Raw genomic sequence first — 22677 nt, forward strand, 5'->3', positions numbered from 1 at the left:
TGATTAAAACTACAGAAAAATTAGTCAAAGCTAGAAATAGAGTTGACATATGATGACAGAAATAAAGCAGACAGCACACAAAGCTCAACCTTACACTTAGCACAACACCTGAAAACTAGTCAGAGATGGTTTTCCCCTACATCTGTCACAATTGTGAAAATACCAGATGTCTTGGATAGGTTTTATTTTTTTTTTTTGGGGGGGGGGTGTAGTCCAATAAGGGCAATTTCCCTGGAACCCCTATCAAAAAAGTGGTACTAACTGCATCGGAATGAGGAACACATAGGCTGGTTGACGGCTTTGCTATTTCCTGAAAACGTCCATGCCCTGTGCTCATACCACATCCACCACTAGCTTAGGTTTTCATTTTTTTTACACAATGACATATTCAGATCAAAATATATAGAAATAAAAATTAGTTTTCCAATTGTTTTCATCTGGTCATTGCATTTATTTTTTGTACTATTGGTCCTGGTCTCTAGTTTATGCTTTTCTGTTATTTCCAAACTTTCCTACCAGTCTTTTCAGTCAGTTTTGACATCCCACCTTTCTCCTTTGTGATCCTCCATCTCTCCTCTATGCGTCCACAACCTTCTCCTTGGTTCTACTTCTCCTTTCATTGTGTCCCTATCCCACCGCACATATTCAGCATATCTGTTTTCCTTTGTCCCTATATCCTCATGTTTTAGATCTCCCTTAAGAACATAAGCGCTGCCATACTGGGACAGACCAGTATCCTGTTTCCAACAGTGGCCAATCCAGGTCACAAATACCTGGCATGATCCCAGAACAGTAAAACAGATTTTACGCTGCCTAACTCAGAAATACATATTGGATTTTCTCAAGTCCATCTTAATAATGACTTATGGACTTTTCTTTTAGGAAATTATCTAAACCTTTTTAAACCCTGCTAAGCTAACTGCTTTTACCACATTCTCTGGCAACAAATTCCAGAGTTTAATTACACTTGAGTGAAGAAATACTTTCTCTAGTTTATTTTAAATTTACTACTTAGTACTTCATTGTGTGCCCCTTAGTCCTAGTATTTTTGGAAAGAGTAAACAAGTGATTTATATATACCCATTCCACTCCACTCAGTATTCTATAGACCTCTATCATATCTCTCCTCAGCCATCTCTTCTCCAAGCTGAAGATCCCTAGCTGCTTCAGTCTTCTCTCATAGGGAAGTCGTCCAATCCCCTTTATCATTTTTGCCAACCTTCTCTGTACCTTTTCTAATTCTGCTATATCTATTTTTGAGATGCGGTGACCAGAATTGCACAAAGTATTCAAGGTGCAGTCACACCATGGAGAGATGCAAAGGCATTATAACATTCTCATTTTTGCTTTCCATTCCTTCCCTAATAATACCTAACATTCTGTTTGCTTTCTTCGCTGCCGCTGCACACTGAGAAGAGAATTTCAAAGTATCGTCAGTGATGATACCTAGATCCCTTTCCTGACCAGTGACTCCTAATATGGAATCTTGCATCATGTAACTATAGTTTCAGTTCCTCTTTCCCACATGCATCATCACTTTGCACTTGTTCACATTAAACGTCATCTGCCATTTGGATGCCCAGTCTCCCACTGTCGTAAAGTCCTCTTACAATTGTTCACAATCCTCTTGCGATTTAACAACTTTGAATAACTTTGTGTCATCAGCAAATTTAATTATCTCACTAGTTATTCCCATCTCTAGATCATTTATAAATATGTTAAAAAGCAGCAGTCCCAGCACAGACCCCTGGGGAACCCCACTGTCTACCTTTCTCCATTGAGAATACTGACCATTTAACCGTACTCTCTGTTTTCTATTTTTTAACCAGTTTTTAATCCAAAATAGGACATTACCTCCTATCCCATGACTTTCCAATTTCTTCAGGAGTCTCTCATGAGGTGCTTTGTCTAATGCCTTTTGAAAATCCAGATACACAATATCAACCAGCTCACCCTTATCTACATGTTTGTTCACCCCTTCAAAGCTATGGCCTTCTGTGTCAACATCCCTCTACCAGTGTCCATCAATTCAACCCCCAGTTTATATCCATATTCCTCTCTTATCTAACACTGCACCCTTGATACACCACCCACCTTTTTCAGTATCATCTCTTGGTCCCTTTCCTTTCATACTCTGGATTACACATTTGTGTTTCTACTGCTACACCCCGCACCACAACCCAAATCTTCACTTCATTTCCATAATTCCTCCCTTAATATCCACCTTGAACTTTCTTTTTCCTTTGCCGTCCCCCATCTACTCTCGGTCCACTTTGCTCTACCCATGCCTTTCATCTATCTTCCATGTTTCTATTCTTCTGTGTGCAGCCCCCAAACTCTCCAAACAACAAGATAACATGTATTGTTGTTTCCCAGTTACTCCCTCTCCACTCTGCCTTACAGTATATCTTCATTTCTCTCCTGCACAACCATATCTCCCATTCCCTGTCCATTCTATTATCTTCCCTCTGTTGACCAGTGTCTCTTCCCTTCTTTAACTCCATCCCCCATGGCCATAATCATTCTTCATTTTTCATCCCTTTCCTCTCCCTCCAGAGGCAGTTATCTGTACATTTTCTCCTCTAATCCCTGTCCCCTAATCTGTTATCTCTCCAGATCAGCCTCCCCCAATGGCTCTGCCATGGTCTGCTCACAGTTCACCATCCTCTCCATAGGTCAAGCTCTCTCATGTCACTGTTCCACCAGAGGTCCAGCACATTTTCCTATCCTTCATTCCACCTCCCAGCAAGTCCAGTGCTTCATCATTCATATCCTTAGGTTTGCTCCCGCATCTCACCTTCTTTTTTTCTTCTGCCCTTCACTCCCTCCAAGAAAAGCATCACTACTGTCTCTCCTTACTCCAGTTCGAACAGCAAATGCATCAGTTGTATTTCTCTGTCCTTCAGCTCCTGTGCAAATGCAGCATCGCTCCCTCTCCATCCCTTATTCCCCCTGTAACACTTCTCCTTTTTTCTTCAATCTGTCCTCCTGGTAACACTGCACTACCTCCCTCTGCCATCTATTGTTTCATCAATGATCTCTTAGCCTGGGACCTCCTTTGGACCATTAAAATGGTAGCACTGCTGCTCAAAGTGGGCACAACAATGATCACACGTTGTCTTTTTCCGTGCCATGGTCAATTCCCTCTACTTCGTCCTGCAACTTTGATGTTAATACCACATTATGTTTTTGGAGGACACGACAGTAAGAAGGATCTGGTGCAGTGGACAGGCATTGTGTAATCACTGATGCTGTAGCTCTGACCAAAGATGTTCAGTGTCCAGGACCGCAGGGGGAGGGGGGTGGAGTGAGGGAGAGGAGGCTAGGGGAACACCTGAATGATTTAAACAGAGGTGGAGGGCATTATGGATACCTGATTGGGGGGAGAGGGTTGCAGAGATATTGGGCTACGTTGAGTGTAAGGTAAGGGTTTCAAAGGGGTAACAAAGATGCTGGAATATGGGGAGGGCTAAAAAGGTTTCTACAGATAATGGACTATAGTGAGGGAGGGGTTTGAAGGGGCCCAACAGATGCAGGATTTTGGGGAAGAGAAAAATGTTTTCAAGGCATAACAAGGATCCATGCTGGGAGTAGAGGTCATAGAGGAAGATGCTGGCGGTTTTCATAAATAACATTGGCTATTTAAAAAAAAAAGTAATGATGAGTTGATAAATCCATTTAAGACTATGATCATACAGCACTGATAGTTACTTTCTATGGCAAAAGACCGACACTGATACATAAGTGATACAGACTGTACAGGTTGCACTCAATATAGCCCATGGAACCAATTTGTCAGCATGGAACCCAGTTCTTGCCTTCAGTTTATTTCAGGGAATATGCTGGCTCATTGTTTGGAACCATCACAATGAGCCAGCAAAATCCATGGATGGCTCCATTACAGCAAGTTTGACGTGTACTGTTATCACGAGTAAACCTTTGACTCAAGGGATTGGAGAGAGTTGCCCTTGAAACTGGATGTAGAGATAGCACCTACCCAGATCTATGAAAAGGGGGATTCCCGCAACAGTGCAGTAACTTGCACATACATATACGATGGCCGTAAGTGCTTCGAGTTTTGAAGGTAAAGATATATCAATATATGGTGCTCTACAGAAAATGTTACACCTCATGTAGTAACACCTGCCTCTGCAATGAGCTATTGGTGATAATAAATTGATGTACTAGTGTTTGTGGGTTTACCCATCCAACATACCCATTCTCTTGGTTAGGAGGGGATATACTTCAGGTTGTGGTAAGTTTATGATATGAATTTCACCAGCTTCTCATGCCCTACCTGCCTCTTTGTGAACATGAATTTTAATTGGTGTTCATATGCTTTGGTTTGAATTAAAGCTTTATCAAAGTGGCATCACAATATAACATGTTTTTATTAATTGTCAGCAACATTGTACTACTACAAACGTTTGTGTCCTTAAGTCATCCAATGTTAAGAACATAAGAATAGCTATACTGGGTCAGACCAATGGTCCATCTAGCCCAGTATCTTGCTTCCAACAGTGGCCAATCCAGGTCACAAGTACCTGGCAGAAACCCAGTTAGTAGCAACATTCCGTTTACCAATCCCAGGGCAAGCAGTGGCTTCCCCCATGTCCATCTCAATAACAAACTATGGACTTTTCCTCAAGGAACTTGTCCAAACCTAAAAAAAAAATGGCCACGCGGTAAGAGTACTCTTACCGCGTGGCCTTGCGGTGAGGAGCACTTACTGCCACCCACTGAGGTGGTGGTAAGGTCTTCCGCGTTAACCCAGCAGTAACCGGGCAGCACGTGGTGATGTCCAATTATCGCTGGGTTAGCGCTGTGCTATTAAAAAGTATTTTCCAGTGCTTGAGCCAGAACTACCGCCGGTGGCCCCTTTGGGTTGGCGGTTGTTCCAGGATAGTGTGCAGTAAGCCTGCATTGGGTTTACCAATGCTTTGTAAAAGGGCCCCTTAATATGGTACAAGGCTTAATCACTTACTCACATATGGGTATACACTGTCTTTCTCACTAAAAATTTGCATAAGGAGAAAAAAGCCACAACAGACTCCCATTCCAAAATCTTTTTCTTAAAGCCTGTAGAGTTTACAGCCAAGATGCCGGAGTGTGTAAGAATCAAGTCCCACGGATCCTGAAGCAGGCTATCGAAACACTGGCCATCGTTGACCTTGGAGGAACCACAGAAGGCATTTCAGCACATTCACGATAAATGTTGGGTGCATTTTTCACAATGGATTATATTTTGATTAAAAGAATTTTGCAATGAAAGAGGTTTTTTTTTAGCCGATAATGACAGCAATAATTCTTTGAATTTAAGAAAAAGATTTTGGAATGGGAGGCTGTAGAGGCTTTTTCCTCCTTATGCAAATTTTTAGTGAGAAAAACTCTGTATACCATATGTGAGTAGGTGATTGAGCCTTGTCCCATATTAAGTTTTTGGTGGAATTCATTTGGATGATTTGGTTTAGTTGATCTATTCCTCTATATCCTTGTTTGAAGATTAGTTGAATCTAAATAATCAACCAGTTGTCTAGCTATTGGCCTTGCAAGATTTTGATGAAGACTGGAATACTCAACTCATCAGTAATTAGATAAGACACCACGGGCTCCTTTAACTAAGCGGCGGTAATCCCAACGCGGGCTTACCGCTCACTATACAGGAAGTACCACCAGACTACCGCAGCAGTCTGGCAGTATTTCCCACCCTAGTCATCTCCAGCGCACTGCCTGGTTAGCGCTGGGTTAACACGGGAGCCCTTACTGCCATCTCAATGGGTGGTGGTAAGGGCTCCCCCCGAAATGGTCGCACAGGAAGTGCTTTACTTGCTGCCCAGCCATTTCCTGAAGGAAAGTGAGACTTCCTATTTACCAGCTGTGGTAAAAGGGGCCTCGGCACGCATGCAAAACATGTGCAGACGCCAGCGCTGGCCCCCAATTGCTACAGCTTGGTAAAGGGGGCCCTAAAATCATTATTTAGAGTTTTGAGTGGAGGAGTTAGAAGGATTTCCCCTAAAAAAAAAAAAAAACTGGGAATCAATCCCAATGAAAGTAAACTTCCAACCAAACTGTAAACCAGACCAAAAAATCTGGAGAAGCAGTTAAAAAATAATAATAATAATAAAAAAATATATATATATAGGGCACAAATCTAAACTACAAAATGAAGATGCAAATTTCTACACCTGTTATTACAAAACATGCAAATTCTTAATTTTATGAACTGCATAATACTGGAATCATTGTGAAAATATTAATTCATTTCAAATTGATCAAATAGTTTGCAGGAAAGGGGATGTTTACCTCACTTCATCCATATAAATACCAGATAGAGCTTGCATTGCTAACAAAATGCTGTTGGTTTCTTCATCTAGGTACCTGGAGGACGGAAGCAGTCTGTAAAGTGACTGATGTGATCCCAGTTGCGAAGGACATCCCTCTTCTTAGTGCTGCAACTCTCGGTGTAAATCCTTGCACCGCTTATCGGATGCTGAAGGATTTTGGAACCTTAAAGCCTGGTAAATAGCTTGAGGTATACAGTAGCAAATTTGCTCACATGGTTAAACAGTTTATGAAGTTCCATTATCAGAAGTTTATCAACCGATGGAATGTAGAGTTATTATTCAATGTCAATCTTAAAAGTCAAGGCAAAAAAAGTAGGGATGGACAAAAGGTTTTCCAATGAACCACAATATGAGGATATCAGATGTAGATAAAAGTATTTATATATTTATTTAAAGCACCAGCTGTGAGAGAATCCAATGTTCATTCAAGTGTCAAAAGACTCAACATGGTGTCGTATTTCAGCGATTTTATAACAATTTAGTGTCATTCCTATGTCATATGTTGATTTTATATGTTTTATTTAACTATAAATTATACAATAGAGGTAACATAATTTATTGTTGGCTCTGTATACTAAGCCACACTGTAGGCGTGCTAGCATTTTTAGCATGTGCTATTCCTTTGGGCGTCTCTAGTGTTAGCGCTCGCTAAAAATGCTAGCGCACCTTAGTAAACTGGGCCCTTTATGTTTATGATGTGTACATTTATTGGTTTTATTGGGAATGTAATGCATTTATTATGTTAGCTACCATTTGATAATATCTTGAATGTCCTTATGTTTTTGTTATTTATATTATATATATGCTTCTTATTTTTTGTTTATACGTTTATACATAGATTGTACAACTCCTGATGCAGGCGTTCTCATGCTGAAGCATGCCATCTTGTCGAATCTTTTGAAATTTGAATGAACATTGGATCCTCTCATAGCTGGTGCTTTAAATAAATATATAAATACTTTTTCTACCTCTTTTAGCCTCATATTGTGGTTCATTGGAAGGCTATTCATCCATCCCTACTTTTTTTGCCTTGTTTTTATACATAGGGTTGCTTTTGTCCTTTTTTCTTTTTGGTGTGAATCTTAAAAACCAGGCAGACCTCAGCCCGTTTTGCATTCACAGGATATCACTATTCCCAATAGGAGCTGGGAAACTAAGAAGATTTGGAAGAATCTGATATAGAGCTGGTGACTTTTTTCAAAACATAGCAGATTTCAGCCTGGGACTTTCCATGGATCAACAAGAGATTTTGCCTTCATGGGCATTTTTTTTAGTTTGAAATCTTTTTATTGATTTAAATATCGTAACCTGCAGAAAATAGCCATAAAAGGGTCATCAAAACTACCGGGTTAGCACGGGAGCCCTTACCACCATCTCAATGAGTCGCGGTAAATGCTCCTCCCAAAATGGCTGCACAATAAGTGCAAACTCACCGCATGGCTATTTCTTTTTTGGGGGGAGGGGGATCTTTTTTTACTTATGGTGGTAAAAAGGGCCTCAGCACACAGTAAAAACAGCCACTGTTGCTAGTGCATAGCTCCTTTTACCGCAGCTTAGTAAAAGGGCCCCTAAAATAGCTTACCTTATCGCTCGTTCACCGTTCTCACCCAGTGTTCGCAGTCACTTTGGGGACAACGTACTGATCTGTATTAATGTTAATACAAGCATTAACACATGTTACACCCCTGTACTACTGACTGCCAGCAGAGCTGCTAACATGTGTAAACTAGCTTGTATTAGTACTTGTGCAAAATCTATCCTGAGGTCAAAAAAAGCAAATGTATGCAAACTACCGCATTACCTTTCTGCACAGTGAATGCATCTGAATGCTAAAAATGTGACGCAGATGCACTAGGAACTCATAAAAGTTAACTCTACTTCAGGAAATTGTAGTTACATTTTACAAAGCTGACTGCATTAAAGCGCTTACTTTACTGTCTGCAGTAATGCATTTCTCATTTGCATATCACTAATATTGTCAATAGGCCCATTAAACACTGGGTTTATGCATTTTAACAGCTGATTTTAATGCAGTCTAGTATACTGACCTCTTAATTTCTTATTTCTCTCTTTTTTCATTCTCTCTCTTTTCTTTACACTTCTTCAAACTTCCCCCCTTCCCAAATACATTTCTCATTCTTTTCCCCCACTTTGCTCTCTGAATCTCATCTTTGGTTCCTCCCTTAAATCCTGTACCTAACGCCAGTGTTAAACCCAGATATTCAATGCCGGGCCATATCCAGCGACCGGCATTGAATATCTGGGTTTATTTTGGCCGCTAAAACGTTATCATGCCGATATTCAGCACTAACTGGTTAACTTTTTAGCAGTCAAGGATAGGCCTACTATTTAAGCATAGCCAGTTAGTCGCTGAATATTTGTGCATAATCGGTTATGTTCTGCTGAATATCAGTGGTTACACACTTAAACCCTATTTAACCGTCCAGGAGCTGTTCTTGGCCAGTCAAATAGTTTTGAATATCAGGGGACTAACTTCATCTCTCTCCCCCTCCTGGCCTATCTGCCTATTTATTTGTAAACCTCCTCCCAACCCTCCTTCTAGTTAACCTCTGACCCTGACAACTCCCCTCATTCTCCATCTATCCCTACCTCCCAATTCTCCTACACTTCCTCTGCCTTCTTCATAATCTTGTGCCCAACCCGCTTTTGCCCCTTTGGATTTACTATCCCGCTCATCAAAATATGATTATTTGATCGGCTTACAAAGCTTACATTGGATGGAATAAGAGAGAGAAAACAATACAGAGTGGGGAGGGTAGATAGGTGAGAACTACAATATTTGATAGGACAGGGGGCGCAGTCAACACATGAGGGAGTTAACTGTGTCTTCTGGGCCCACATTGGTAACTCAAGGAGAAGAAAGAATAATGTACTATGCAAATGAATCAGCAAAAATAAATGTCTTAAGGTCTATTTTAAACTGTTGTTGGGAAGTTTGGAATCTGAGGTGCTGTGGCATCATGTTCCCTTGTTCCAGGCCTTGGACTAAGAACATGGAATGTCATAAGGGGTCATGGATAATCTCTCTGAATGAGGGAACAATCAGTCGGATTTACTGGGATAATCAGAGAGAAAAAAAATGGGCAATAAGGAACTATGAAGTGTGACAAATACAGTGGATTTCCCATATGAAGAATTTTAAAAATCAGAAGTAATGTCTTGTAGATGATATGATGAGATATAGGTAGTCAGTGGGCAGTTTTCAGCAGTGGCGTTACATGGTCAAATTTCCACACTTACAATTAGTTTAATGGCAGTATTCTGTATCAATTGAAGTCTCTAAAGATCTTTTATTCTGAGTTCCAATATGGAGGGCAGTGGGCACTAAAATAATCTAACTGGCTAATGACCCAGGAGTGAACCAAAATATTCAAAGCTGATGGATGTAATAACGATTGCGAATCAGTCTGAGCTTGAGAGAGGATTTCTTCACTATTGCTCCTACTTGTGGCATGAAACAGAGAGAGTTATCAAGCAGGACACCCAGAATTTTGGTGGTTGAGTCCAGAGTAATAGGAGTATCTCGGAGAAGAATAGGGATCACAGGTGCCTTATTCATTTGTTTACTAAAAAGCAAGCATTTTGATTTGGCAGGATTAAGAACCAGTTTGTTAATTGCTAACCAATTGGTTAGTTGTGTGAATTCATCATTGACATCCAAGATCTGATGCACATTAGAGGGGTCAAGGGTACACAATATTTGTATGTCATCAACATATACGTATGCTGTAAGCCCTAAAGATTTTGCGAGAGTAAGAAATGGTGCAAGGAATATGTTGAAAAGCGTGGAAGCTAAAATAGATCCTTGTGAAACTTCAGAATCAGGTGAGAATGATTTAGACGTAGTAGCATTAGTATGGACAATATATCTTCCCAGTTATCTTTTCTGCTTTCACTGGCAGCTGGCAGGGGCCACATTAGCTCTCCAATGCCTGATCTGCAAGCGGCAGCAGCCAGCATTGCCAACCAATTCCTTAATGTGTTCTGCTCCTCTCCATCTGCACTAATCCACTTCTCTATTTCTGTGGGTGTGAGGTAGAAGCAGCAACTTATCAACCCCTTTGTTTGTCTGCTGGCAGGTTGGGCTCCATTGGCCCCTTCCTTTCCCTGATTGCTACATGTACTGAAACAATTTTTTTCAGCTGGTCTGGCCAGCATCAGCAACCTTGCTTGTTGTGAGCTGTGCTTCTTGTCTATCCTTTAAAAAAGAAGCCTGGGGCACTTTTACCATGTTGTCCTGTTCTGTACTATGGTAGAGAAAGCATTGGTGGAGTCTCCAGACTCAATGCACATTCTACCTCTTCCGCACCCTAAATCTAGACTGCTGCCGAGTCAAGAACAACACCAATATTTCAATTATGGCGTGCTAGAGCACTAACCAAGAGGTCATCAGGCTATCTGCTGGACAGAGCTATTAATTTGCATATAGCAATTGAAAATGTGATTTTTGTTGGCCATGCATGATATATATTTCTCTCTTCAGGGGACACAGTGATTCAGAATGGTGCTAACAGTGCAGTTGGACAAGCTGTCATTCAGATTGCTGCAGCAATGGGACTTAATACCATTAACATAATTAGAGACAGGTAACTGCACACTGCTCTTGATCATCTTGACGCCTGGGAGATATGTCTATTTATTTTAAAACTGTAGTCCAGAGATAGGAGACTGAAAAAGAATTTGAACAGCAGTGAAAAGACTGTAAGAACATAGCCCAGATGCTTTACACAGCCAGTCTGCTCTGGAGAAGACAAAAAGAGCAGTTCTATAATTGATGACCCAAATGTTCAGAATACCAGCACGGTGACAAACCACTATTCTGTAAGGGGGTGCATAAGTGGCATAGTGTGAAAATGCAAGGGGGTGTTCACATGGGAGAGGTCTGGATGAAGCTGCCACCTAACATGCACAATACAGAATAATGTAAGCTATATGTGCCCTTGCTGTATTTATGCGACCACAGCCAGTCTATGGCTCTTGTAATAGCTGGTGTGTGTAATTGTTAGGTTACACACCATTAGTACTCTATAATGGAATCTGGGGCCCCTCTAGTATCTATAATGGAATCTGGGGCCCCTCTAGTTTTAACTATAAGCCCTTGAGTTCCAAACTAAGAAATCTAATATCTAGTACCAATGTCATCTGTTCATCGGTAATCTTTTCTTGTGCACCCCCTCGGCATAGGTAGCCTCTGTGGTTCACCTGCCTATGATTTCAAACATAATTGGATATTCCCTTTTCAACTACTACTCCTTTTTCTACCAATTCCTAAATTCTTTTAGCACCTTCATAACTTCTGATAATTTCTCCAGGCTCCATTATCAGTTCCATCTCTAAAATACTAGGATATTTATGTACAACAAGTAAATGGGATCCATTTTTCCCACTTTGCACAGCAAGAGAATTAGAAACCTGCTTCCATTTTCTCATGAGATACAGCTGTTATAAGCATTGGCATGAGATAGATAGATAGATAGATAGATAGATAGATAGATAGATAGATAGATAGATAGATAGATAGATAGATAGATAGATAGATAGATAGATAGATAGATAGTTTGTTTCATAGTCTACTCAACATTCGGCAACATTTCAGCTTTTGGCTGCCCTTTATCTTTTCCTTCTTTCCAGATAATTACCCCCTAACTGGGTAGTCTTAAGAATGTTACCATCCTAAATGCAGTGACTCCAAAAGTTCTTACATGAACTTTCTTACTACTATGACAACATTACTTAGTCTTTTCCACACACACCTGAGATTAGGGACTCATTGCGAGAATTAACATTTGTATAAAAAAGTGTGACCAAGCTATGATACATCTCTCCACATTAACCACTTGGTGCTCAGGGCCAATTTTAATGCCCTAGGACTATTCCTTCACCCTCTCACAGTTCTGTATACTGACTCAGATGGACTATTTAACTTGTGATGTTTATGTGAACAGGCAAGGGGTTTGGGCTCTCCTTTGCCAAAGAACAACCATGATCTGGGGCTTTATTTTTATTACATTTGTACCCTGTGCTTTCCCACTCATGGCAGGCTCAATGTGGCTTACATGGGGCAATGGAGGGTTAAGTGACTTGCCCAGAGTCACAAGGAGCTGCCTGTGCCTGAAGTGGGAATTGAACTCAGTTCCTCAGGACCAAGGTCCACCACCCTAACCACTAGGTCACTCCTCCCACCGCCCTATCCACATACAGACCACTTACATACCCAGACAACATAATCAGTTAGCTGGCAAGTACAGCAGGTATTTCAACCTTTGTGAACACTCCTTCCATATGGGATTTCTGATATTCCTCTTTTGAAGTTTCAAAATGCCTCACGTTGATTTTTCATGGCGATTAGAACACAAAGAGGGGCATTTTCAAAAGGGACGTTCAAGTTGTGATTTGGACGTCCTTGCAAAACGGCGAAATCCAGGGGCAGGGAAACCCATATTTTCGAAATAAGATGGACGTCCATCTTTCATTTCAAAAATACCGTCAGGGATGTCCAAATCCTTAAATTTGGACGTCCCTAGACATGGACGTTTGTGACGTTCGGCAATTTTCAAAACCAAAGACGTCCATGTCAAAAACGTCCTAATGCAAGCCATTTGTGCATGGGAGGAGCCAGCATTTGTAGTGCACTGGTCCCTCTGACATGCCAAGACACCAACCGGGCACCCTAGGGGGCACTGCAGTGGACTTCATAAAATGCTCCCAGGAACATAGCTCCCTTACCTTGTGTCCTGAGCCCCCCAAAACCCAATACCCCTAACTGTACACCATTACCATAGCCCTTACGGGTGAAGGGGGCACCTATATGTGGGTATAGTGGGTTTGTGGTGGGTTTTGGAGGGCTCTCTGTTTCTTCCATAAATGTAACAGGTAGGGGGGGGTATGGGCCTGGGTCCGCCTGTCTGAAGTGCACTGCAGTACCCACTAAAACTGCTCCCGTGAACTGCATGCGCTGTCATGGACCTGAGTGTGACATCTGAGGCTGGCATATAATATTTTGAAAGATGTTTTTTGAGGGTGGGAGGGGGTTAGTGACTACTGGGGGAGTAATGGGAGGTCATCCCCGATTCTCTCCGGTGGTCAACTGGTCATTTTGGGCACCTTTTTGTGCCTTAGTCGTAAGAAAAACAAGTCCAGGTGAAAACGTCCAAGTGTTCGTCAGGGACGTCCTTGTTTTTTTCGATTATGGGTCAAGGATGTCCAAGTGTTAGGCACGGCCAAGTCCCGCCTTCACTACACCTCCAACACGCCCCCTTGAACTTTGGCCGCCCTTGCGACGGAGTGCAGTTGGAGACGTCCATCTTCCGATTTGTGTCGAAAAACGGACATCCTTCTCTTTAGAAAATGAGCTCCAAAGCATCCTCTCTGCTGTTCTATTCTGCTTTCTCAATTACAACTCATCTCAGATACACTAGCATTGCCAAGGACTTGGTTGTTCCTTCGTCATACCTTCAATTCCACTCAGACCTAGAGTGCTACCCATGTTTCATTAACACCTGTGCAAGTCATGTGCCACATTTCTTATAGTGCCCTACTAGCTTTGACATAATTAGTTCTCTTTCCTTTACACACAATAGGAGGGTCCACTTCCGTATTCAGACCTCATATTTCTGGATCTCATAGCTTGGGAAATTAAGCATACTCTGGATGTTCTGCAGCCTACCCAATAGATTGGAATAGCTACTTCAGAGCCTTCCACCAGGCAAATGAATATTTTTAATGGGAAGGGATTTTCTCTCTACTTCTCAAAGAATGGCCATGACCCTATTATGTGTCCCCCCCCCCCCCCCCCCTACAACGATTCTTAGGTATTTACACCCCTTATATTATCTTAATTTCCAACCTTTTTCATGAAATTATATATGGGTACACTCATGGTGAACACACTCCAGCAAATAATCTTTCAGATTCCCAATCAGAGCCAGTAACCAACTTCATGAGCAACCTACTTTATAGAAACACTGTGGTATACAGCACCCTGTACCTTACACTTCAGTCTGGTCCTTGCTTCACTAATTGTAGTACCTCTGCCATGATGTTTTAGGGTTTCATGGTGGTCTGTCTGTTTCAACAGCTCAATACATGCCCCTAGGCCTCCTGATCCCTATAGAATATATATGAATGGTTCTTGTTGACTGGTTCTTTACTTTCCTATTTTAGTTTGGCATTCTTTTCTATTTTTTATATAAATTTGGTATTGTTTTAATTGTTAGCCATTATGACCTGCATTCAGATATAGTGGGATAACAAGCTTTTTAATAAACATAAATATAAGCACCCTCTTGAAGCTTTAGGACTACTACCCTTTAAGGTCCTAACCAGAAAGCACTCTTCAGTCACATCAGCTATAAGATTTAGCGCCCTGTTTACTAAGCTGCGCTGTAGGTGTGCAAACGTTTTAGGTTTTCAGCTCAGAATGGGGAGCCGCCATTTCCAGCCTGGTATAGCGAGCAGATCTCCAGATCCATCTGAGGCAATGTAAGCTGCTCTATTATAATGGCCTGGCAGAAAAGACCTTGGGAGGATTGAGGAGGTACCTCCTTTTGTTTTCCTTTCCTCTTCAGCATAATAACACAAAGGAGAAAAAAACCCAAAATGAAAATAGCTAAAGAGACCAGCAGCACATGAAGAGAACTCATGCACAGCTCTTCTCAGGATACTATATTGGCCAGACTTAGTGAACTTCAAGAGTAATGATATACGAACCATATATTCAGCTCCATCATCACAAAGTTGTTCTTTGCATAAATTCCAAATTTTAATTTCTCCTTAAATGAACTACTACAGTTTCTCATATTCTGTGTGAAGTTTCAAGTCACTGCTTGGCAAGAAACCCTACATATTTTACTTTGTCTGTAGGTCCTAGTTAGCTACTTGAAGGGACCAAACTTCATTTGGAAATCTATGCTGCGTTGTAAACTCTTCAATCCTAATAGAACTGGTATGCCATTTACAAACAAAATTATACTGAAGTAGCTGACATTTGAGATTCAATTCAATTATGAATGAGCAGGTATTTCTCTCAGCTCCAAAGTTCACATTTTATCAAATCAGAAATACTGCAGCTGCAAAAGGCCTACAGCAATCTGCCTTCTTAATACAATCTGCAAAACTACTGCTTTCTCCAGTTTTAATATTTTCACTACACGTGATTGTATAGGACTACCTTCACCACAGTATGGTGCCTTTGCTCAAGTGGTACTGGACAATTTGTCCTTCTGAACTGACAACAGTCTGATCTTACAACTAAGGCAATATATTGCTGAACAGCCCTAAGCTAGGGATATACCCATTTGTGTGCTTGATTCAACAATGTTGCTTATGTGTAACAGATTTTTTTTCTGTAGGCAACAAGAGAGTGATAAAATAATGCAATCCCATCTAACTCTGATATTCCCAACATCAAGGACTGCTCAAAAGGAGGTGTAGGTTCAGAGAAATGTGTGCTACAATCTCTGAGCACAATTAACCTATCAGATTTTACTACAATCTCCCCAATCACCTAAAGCAAATTCTCCATCTGCCCCAGCGACAGGTCCATGACCAGATAGGTGAACAAAATACCCAACATCTTCCCCACTACCTACTTCACCAACAACCACTCCATCTTCAACAAATCAAAGAAGGGAACCCATACCACCCCTAGGTTTTTCTTAAAATAATGCTAACACTCTCATCATGCTTCCCAACCCTATAAGCCCACTCCCCACACAACCTCCCTTAGCCAAGTTTCCATGTTGTAAGCTATTCTGCAAGCCTGCTTCTTGACTTCCTCAACTAATAGCTCAACCTTATTCCTCAATGAGCCAGCATTTCACAAAACTAAACTTTCCTCCAACATTACAGCCCCTGCCCTAACTCCGAACAAAACAGTGACTGGTGTCAATATCCGACATAACTTCTTCCTACAATGTACCTACCCACCCCTCCCATGAAAACAAAAGACTCCATCACCTTAGGACAATATTGTTCAAAGTACTAGGTCAAACAGCTTAAATACAAGTAGAAATAAATTTATATTTTAATACTTAAGTAAAAGTACAGTGAAGAACATAGTAAAAATTTTACTTAAGTGAAAGTAAAAGAGTTATTGCTTAATATAATACTTTTTAAGCAAAAATTACGGCAACTACGATGAATGCAGCTATTGTTAACATTTTTATTCCAACAACTTTATTGTTCTACAATTCAATCCACTTTGTTTTAGTAAAACTAAATTTTGAAAATGACTATCACTCATACAAGTGAGCTTGTGAGTCATTATTACACCAGCTAAAAAGGTGTTCAACAACTGTACTAGCAGAAGTGGATTATTCAGTCTGATAAAAAGTTCCTTCAAATCAGGCCAGGCTGCAGTATTATTGATGTCTTCTCACTGGGTCTGCATATATTGATCAAGGGAATCTCTTGTCTGAAACACTTTATCATTATCATTGTCCTTAACATCTAAATTAGAAGTAGTACTGTCTAATTCATCACTTGTATCTTCATCTTCATTATCATCATGCTGTCCAATTACAGAGAAGGCTTTTCCAAAGTTGAAATCACTTTCTAACAATTTTTCGTCAGAAAGCAAACTCTGAATATCTTCAAGAACTGGTGCAAGAACGTCAATGTGTAGGAACCCTTCAGTCTTAGGGTCAGACAAGAAGATTTTCTCTCTAAAGAATATATCAATCCACTGGACAGTCACCTCAATGTAAAATTTTCCATGGGATGACCAGCAGTCTGTTGTGGTAGAGACATATGTCTGATCACCAAAAATTGCAACTAGCTTCATCTTCACCTGCACTTCAAAGTGACCCAACTTATCACTGTTCTGTTTGGCTGGAGACCAGTAACCAATTCAACAAACACAGGCAACTATAGGGTATATTTGCTGAACATGAGACGATCCACTGTTTGCATGATGAGGTTTGCAATAGCAAAATCCTGTTCCAGGTTTTGCAATTTTGTTAGGTTTACTGAGGAATTCTTATTTATGTCTCACTTCTGCTTGTACTTTTTACTTTTAATTGCAAACATCATATGTAACTAAGTAAAAGTAGTAAAAATTAGTATTATTTTGGTAAAAGTAAAAGTAACAAATTTTACTTAAGTAAAAGTTTTGTCACTCTTACTTGTAAATGACAAAACTTCTACTTAAGTACAGTAACTAGTTATATTTACATAGGGGGTCTTTTACTAAAACTTAGCTTGAGTTATCTGCGGCAGGGCCCATTTTATTCCTACGAGCCCTGCTGCAGATAACTCGGGTTAAGCTTTAGTAAAAGACCCCCTTAGTTACTGTACAACACTGCCTTAGGAACTGACACCAAACCCTATCCATCACCCATCCAGCTATTTCACACCACTGCCTCACTCCCCCAGCCACTTTCTACCACCCATTTCCCAATACAACTGGGACAGGAAATCCATCAGCCCCACACCTTCCCCAGCTGTTATCCCCATAACACTCACAGCCCCTATACAAAGAAATAAATCACAAAATTCGGCTACTATCTACTAGCCCCATCCAACAGCCTTCACACAACGATGACGCACACCCTCAACATCACCAAACCCTCCACCTAGCACTCACCTTCCCCACCAAACTCATCAGATATCCTCACAACAAAAATCAAGCAGCAACCACCTCACTGAATTTCTTTCACAATGGTATACTTCAATCACTTTGAGGGGCCTGACATGCTGACATAGCAATGTCTCAAAAGGGGGGGGGGGGGGCCACAGATCTGATCATCCAAAAGGATTCCTCAATTTGGCCCAGACAGCTCATTTCAAACAGTTCTAAGCAGATGTTGCGTGCACTCAGAAATGCACTTGAGGTGTGTGGCAAAATCTGGGGGTAGAAAATGGTTTAAAGGATTCACCTAGGCAAATAGGTATTTTATCTTGTGTATTGTCCCAGCTAAAAGCATACCGCCTTAGAGCATCTGACAATACTTGTGGGGGCTTTCACAAGTGTGCATATGTTCCAGAATAAAAAGAGGAGTTCTCGAGATGGTGGTGGGTCAGGGTTAAAGTCAGAGGAACAAACATCATGAGGTCAACATTCAGCCCGTGGGAGGCAGCCTGCCTAAGTGCAGCGATTGGCGCCGGCCCTGGAAATTCAATACCGAGCTGTTTCCGGTAACCAGCATTGAATATCCAGGGGGTTTTTTTTTTTGACTGGATCAAACTTAACCGGCTATGTCAATATTTAGCACTGGCCGGTTAAGTTTATAGCGGCCAAATTCAGGACTGCTATTTAGGCAGTTCGATTTGGCTGATAAACGTAGCTGGTCAGCAATGAATATCGCCGGTTATCGTGCGATATATCTGGTTATCTTTTTGGCACTAACTGGCAATATTCAGCAGAGTTAACTGGTTATCTCGTACTAAATATTAGCGGTTAGGCATCAAAATGCTATTTAACTGGTCAGTGGCTATTTCTGGATGGCTCGATAGCGCTGAATATTGGCCGGCATATGTTTATTTGGCTTTTTGAATGTACCGTACGGCACTATTTTACTCCTGATTGGCCACCCACACAAATAGTATGTTTGAGGACAGTTTATAGGCAGTTTTGAAAGGGAAACTACCTGGATTAATTAGCTATAAGTACACAAAAACTTTGCAGCAGTTTGGGTTAGTCAAAGCTGCTCCCCGGGATGGTATTTTTATAACAGGTTTGCTAGACTGGAAAGCACATAGGAATATATGTTATGCCTATTTTATACATGCCTTTATTAAATAGCCCACCAGTTAGTTTCCACACAACGTGTTGCCTGGCTCCAAGGCAGACATAACTGTGTGTATATGTGCCAATGAGAATCTGCACTTCTGCAAGTATTGGCCCCGATCCGCCCCAGAAATGCCTGATTGCACAAAATTAGGCGCTATATTTTCCAACTGTCCAATATTTAAAACTATTTAATTGGTCAGGAATGTTTTCTGGCCAGTTAAAAAGCCTTAAGCTAGCTAAGCGCTAATATTCAGCATAAGATAGCTGGCTATCTTGGCTGAATCTTACCGCTTAGCGGCTAGCCCGGTCACCGGCTATGTCGCGTGACCAGGACTGGCTTAACCAATGGACCAGGTGAGGCTCTGGCCTAGGGGGCTGGCAATTAAAGGTGCCAAAATACCCAGCCTCTGACCTCACCTGCTCTAAAGGTTAAGCCTTTTCTCTCAACCCCACAGGTACAGCACTGCTCTCTCACCTCACTCATTCCACTGCAGTTCTCTAAAGTTTATGTCAGTTGGAGGTGGTCAGAGCCTGGGTCTTTCCTCTGAAGCATCCTGCCTCCTCTGATGCAATTTCCTGTGGGTGGAATGCAGCATATGGAAGACCCAGGGTCTGGCTGAAGGCAGCCTGTCAAGCTTCTGCTGCTACCATTGGCGATCAATGTAAACTTTACATGACCACGGGGGTTGGTGAGAGATGTGAAGAAGCAGTGCTAGCCCCTTGGGGAAGGGGACAGAGAAGAAGAGACTGTATCAGGGGAAGAATGCTATCCCAAGGTGGGGTGGCATTGGATGTGATGTGATGCGATGGAGGGTCGCTGCCAAAGCCAGTTGGCTCAGGGCACCACTATCCCTTCAGCCAGCCCTGTTTGCGACGTTACTGCTACTACTACTTATCATTTCTATAGCGCTACACAGGGCTTTTTTTGAGGGGGTACTTGGGGGTACTGAGTACCTTTCCATTGTCTGCTAAAATTGACCCCTGGACCCCAAGTTTTAATGAAAGAGCTCAGGCTCTACACACCAACTCTGTCTTGTCATAAATTCTATGACTGGCTGCAGGGGGCCTAGCTATGATGGGGTGGGTCCCTCAGTGATCACCCCACCCCTAAAGGGTGGCCTAGCATTTGAGTACCGGAACCCTTTTTGCTAGAAAAAACACACTGGCGCTACAAGATGTACACAGCGCTGTACACTTCAACATGAAGAGACAGTCCCTGCTCGACAGAGCTTACAATCTGATTACAGAGCTAGCCTGTTAGTGCCAATATTCATTGGTGACTGGCTACGTTTTGCGGCCAGATAGACCCATGTAAATAGCAGGTCTATCTTTGGCTGTTATAACTTAGCCGGTTAGCCAATGTTTTTAGCTGCCAAAAAAACCCTGGAAATTCAATGCCACTCACCAGATACGGCCCCAGCATTAACATAGTAGCATAGTAAATGATGACATATAAAGACCTGTACGGTCCATCCAGTCTGTCCAAACTCATTTTACATGGTATGTTATACTCTACATGTATACCCGAGTTTGATTTGTCCTTGCCTTTCTCAGGGCACAGACTGTAGAAGTCTGCCCAGTACTGTTCTTGTACTAAGTTCTGAAGCTAACATCGAAGCCCCTTAAATTTACACTCCAGTCCATCCCTTATCTATTCACTCACGATCAGGGCGTAGACCGTAGAAGTCTGCCCAGCTCCCGTTTTGTTTCCAATTACCGGCGTCGCCACCCAATTTCCACTAAGATTCCACAGAACCAATCCTTCTAAACAGGATTCCTTTGTGTTTATCCCACACATGTTTGAATTCCATTACCGTTTTCATCTCCACCACCTCCCGCGGGAGGGCATTCCACATATCCACCACCCTCTCCGTGAAAAAATATTTCCTGACATTAGTCCTGAGTCTGCCCCCCTTCAACCTCAATTCATGTCCTCTAGTTCTACCGCCTTCCCGTCTCTGGAAAAGATTCGTTTGCAGATTAATACCTTTCAAATATTTGAACGTCTGTATCATATCACCCCTGTTTCTCCTTTCCTCCAAGGCATTGAATTTTCGTGTTCACCGCTGACTGCAGAAGTTAGCCAGGCTCCCTTCTGCAGTCTCAATATCGCCCTCCTAGTGTTTACTATTATGTGCATCTACATGGGAATAATTTTATAACTGCTGTTCTACAGGCTCAGGTTGCTTATAAAATTGCCTCCTTAGGGTAGAGTTCAATAACTGGGTGCCTATAGAGAGGTGCCCAGAGGGTGTCTCATAGGAACCTGTTCTATAGAGGAATACTAGCATAACAGAGAATGGTAGATTGAGCAGGCTATAAATAAATAAAATATGTACTTATAAGTTAGGGGCAGGCACTTAGCAGCGACCCCAAGCTGGGAGAAATGTGGGTGTGCACGATATGCGCATAATTTACAGTATGCTATAAGTTACGCATGCAAGCGGCATCCTGCCAGTGCTCCAACCAGACCCCACCTGTAAGATACGCAGGTGTTGACATTTGTGTATATATGAGGACACATATGAAAGTATATGCCATTATTCTAATGAACTGACATGCTTAATTAGTGCATAACTGTCAGCGCAGACTTTACAGAATTGCCCTGGTAATGTACACCTGTATGCCAGCACTCTCCCCCTCATTGACTAGCTAATCTTTATTGTACTGGGCTGAATTCCCTGTTCTGTGATCTCCCACATGACTTCCACAGACCTAACCTGAAAGAACTAAAAGAGAAATTGAAATCCCTGGGAGCCAACCTTGTAATTACAGAAGAAACGCTGCAGGAACCAGAAGTGACTAACCTGTTTAAGGTAATTTTGTGTGAATACGCTTCATCTGCTCCATTCCATCCTATTACTGCCTTTCTAAATTGCTTTCTTTGCTTTACTCACAGAGCTTCAGTGCAGACTCTGGGATTGCTTTTTGTTAGAAGCGTGTCCAGAGTAAAACCTAGTGACAGCGATAATGAATTCTTTCTTGTACTGTACATATTATGCTGGTCACAGTGTTGCTTTCTTTACCAGGAGATTAGGAAACCTAAGCTAGCTCTGAACTGTGTGGGAGGCCACAGCGCTGGAAATCTGCTCGCTCACATGGAGTAAGTACAGTTTTGGTTGTGCGATCTAGTGCTTGGATTCCAACTGAACATTTTGCAGGCCGGCGGAGGTCAGGGCTATAGAGTGACTGCTTAAATTAGTGGTGCACCAGAAAATGTTGCTGTCCCAGTGTGATTCAGGATCAAATTTATTGCAAGGTAATTATTTAAATGAGGAATGTTGAGCTTCTAAGCTCACATCCCCCATGCATTAAAGCACATTAACTTTCTCATGCAGCTGTGAGAAAGTTAATGATACTAGCAGAGGATGGTGGTAAGGAAAAGGCTAGCATGCCAATCCTTCATTTTTTTTAAATTTATTTGACAATTTTTGTTATACAGTCATTCAAAAAATAACACTCTAGGCAATATTCAACCCAAGTCAGACAATGGTTTTAAAGCCTCTGATGCTTCCCGTTTATGCAGAAACAGGAAGTTGCATCAGACAGAAGGCTGTGGGGCTGGCACGGTAGTGTATGTGA

At 41.6% G+C, this 22677-nt stretch overlaps 1 protein-coding gene across 1 annotated transcript in view; it reads left to right on the forward strand.

Annotated features, from left to right (window-relative positions):
- Positions 1–22677, forward strand: part of LOC115464858 (enoyl-[acyl-carrier-protein] reductase, mitochondrial-like) — a 74109-nt gene that overhangs the window by 23103 nt on the left and 28329 nt on the right. Inside the window, exons 4-7 of the mRNA XM_030195215.1 lie at positions 6375–6518; positions 10849–10951; positions 21809–21911; positions 22125–22198. Coding sequence (XP_030051075.1) covers positions 6375–6518; positions 10849–10951; positions 21809–21911; positions 22125–22198 — 424 coding nt within the window. The remainder of the gene's footprint in view (positions 1–6374; positions 6519–10848; positions 10952–21808; positions 21912–22124; positions 22199–22677) is intronic.

Source organism: Microcaecilia unicolor, chromosome 3 (assembly GCF_901765095.1).
Source record: "Microcaecilia unicolor chromosome 3, aMicUni1.1, whole genome shotgun sequence".
NCBI lineage: Eukaryota > Metazoa > Chordata > Amphibia > Gymnophiona > Siphonopidae > Microcaecilia > Microcaecilia unicolor.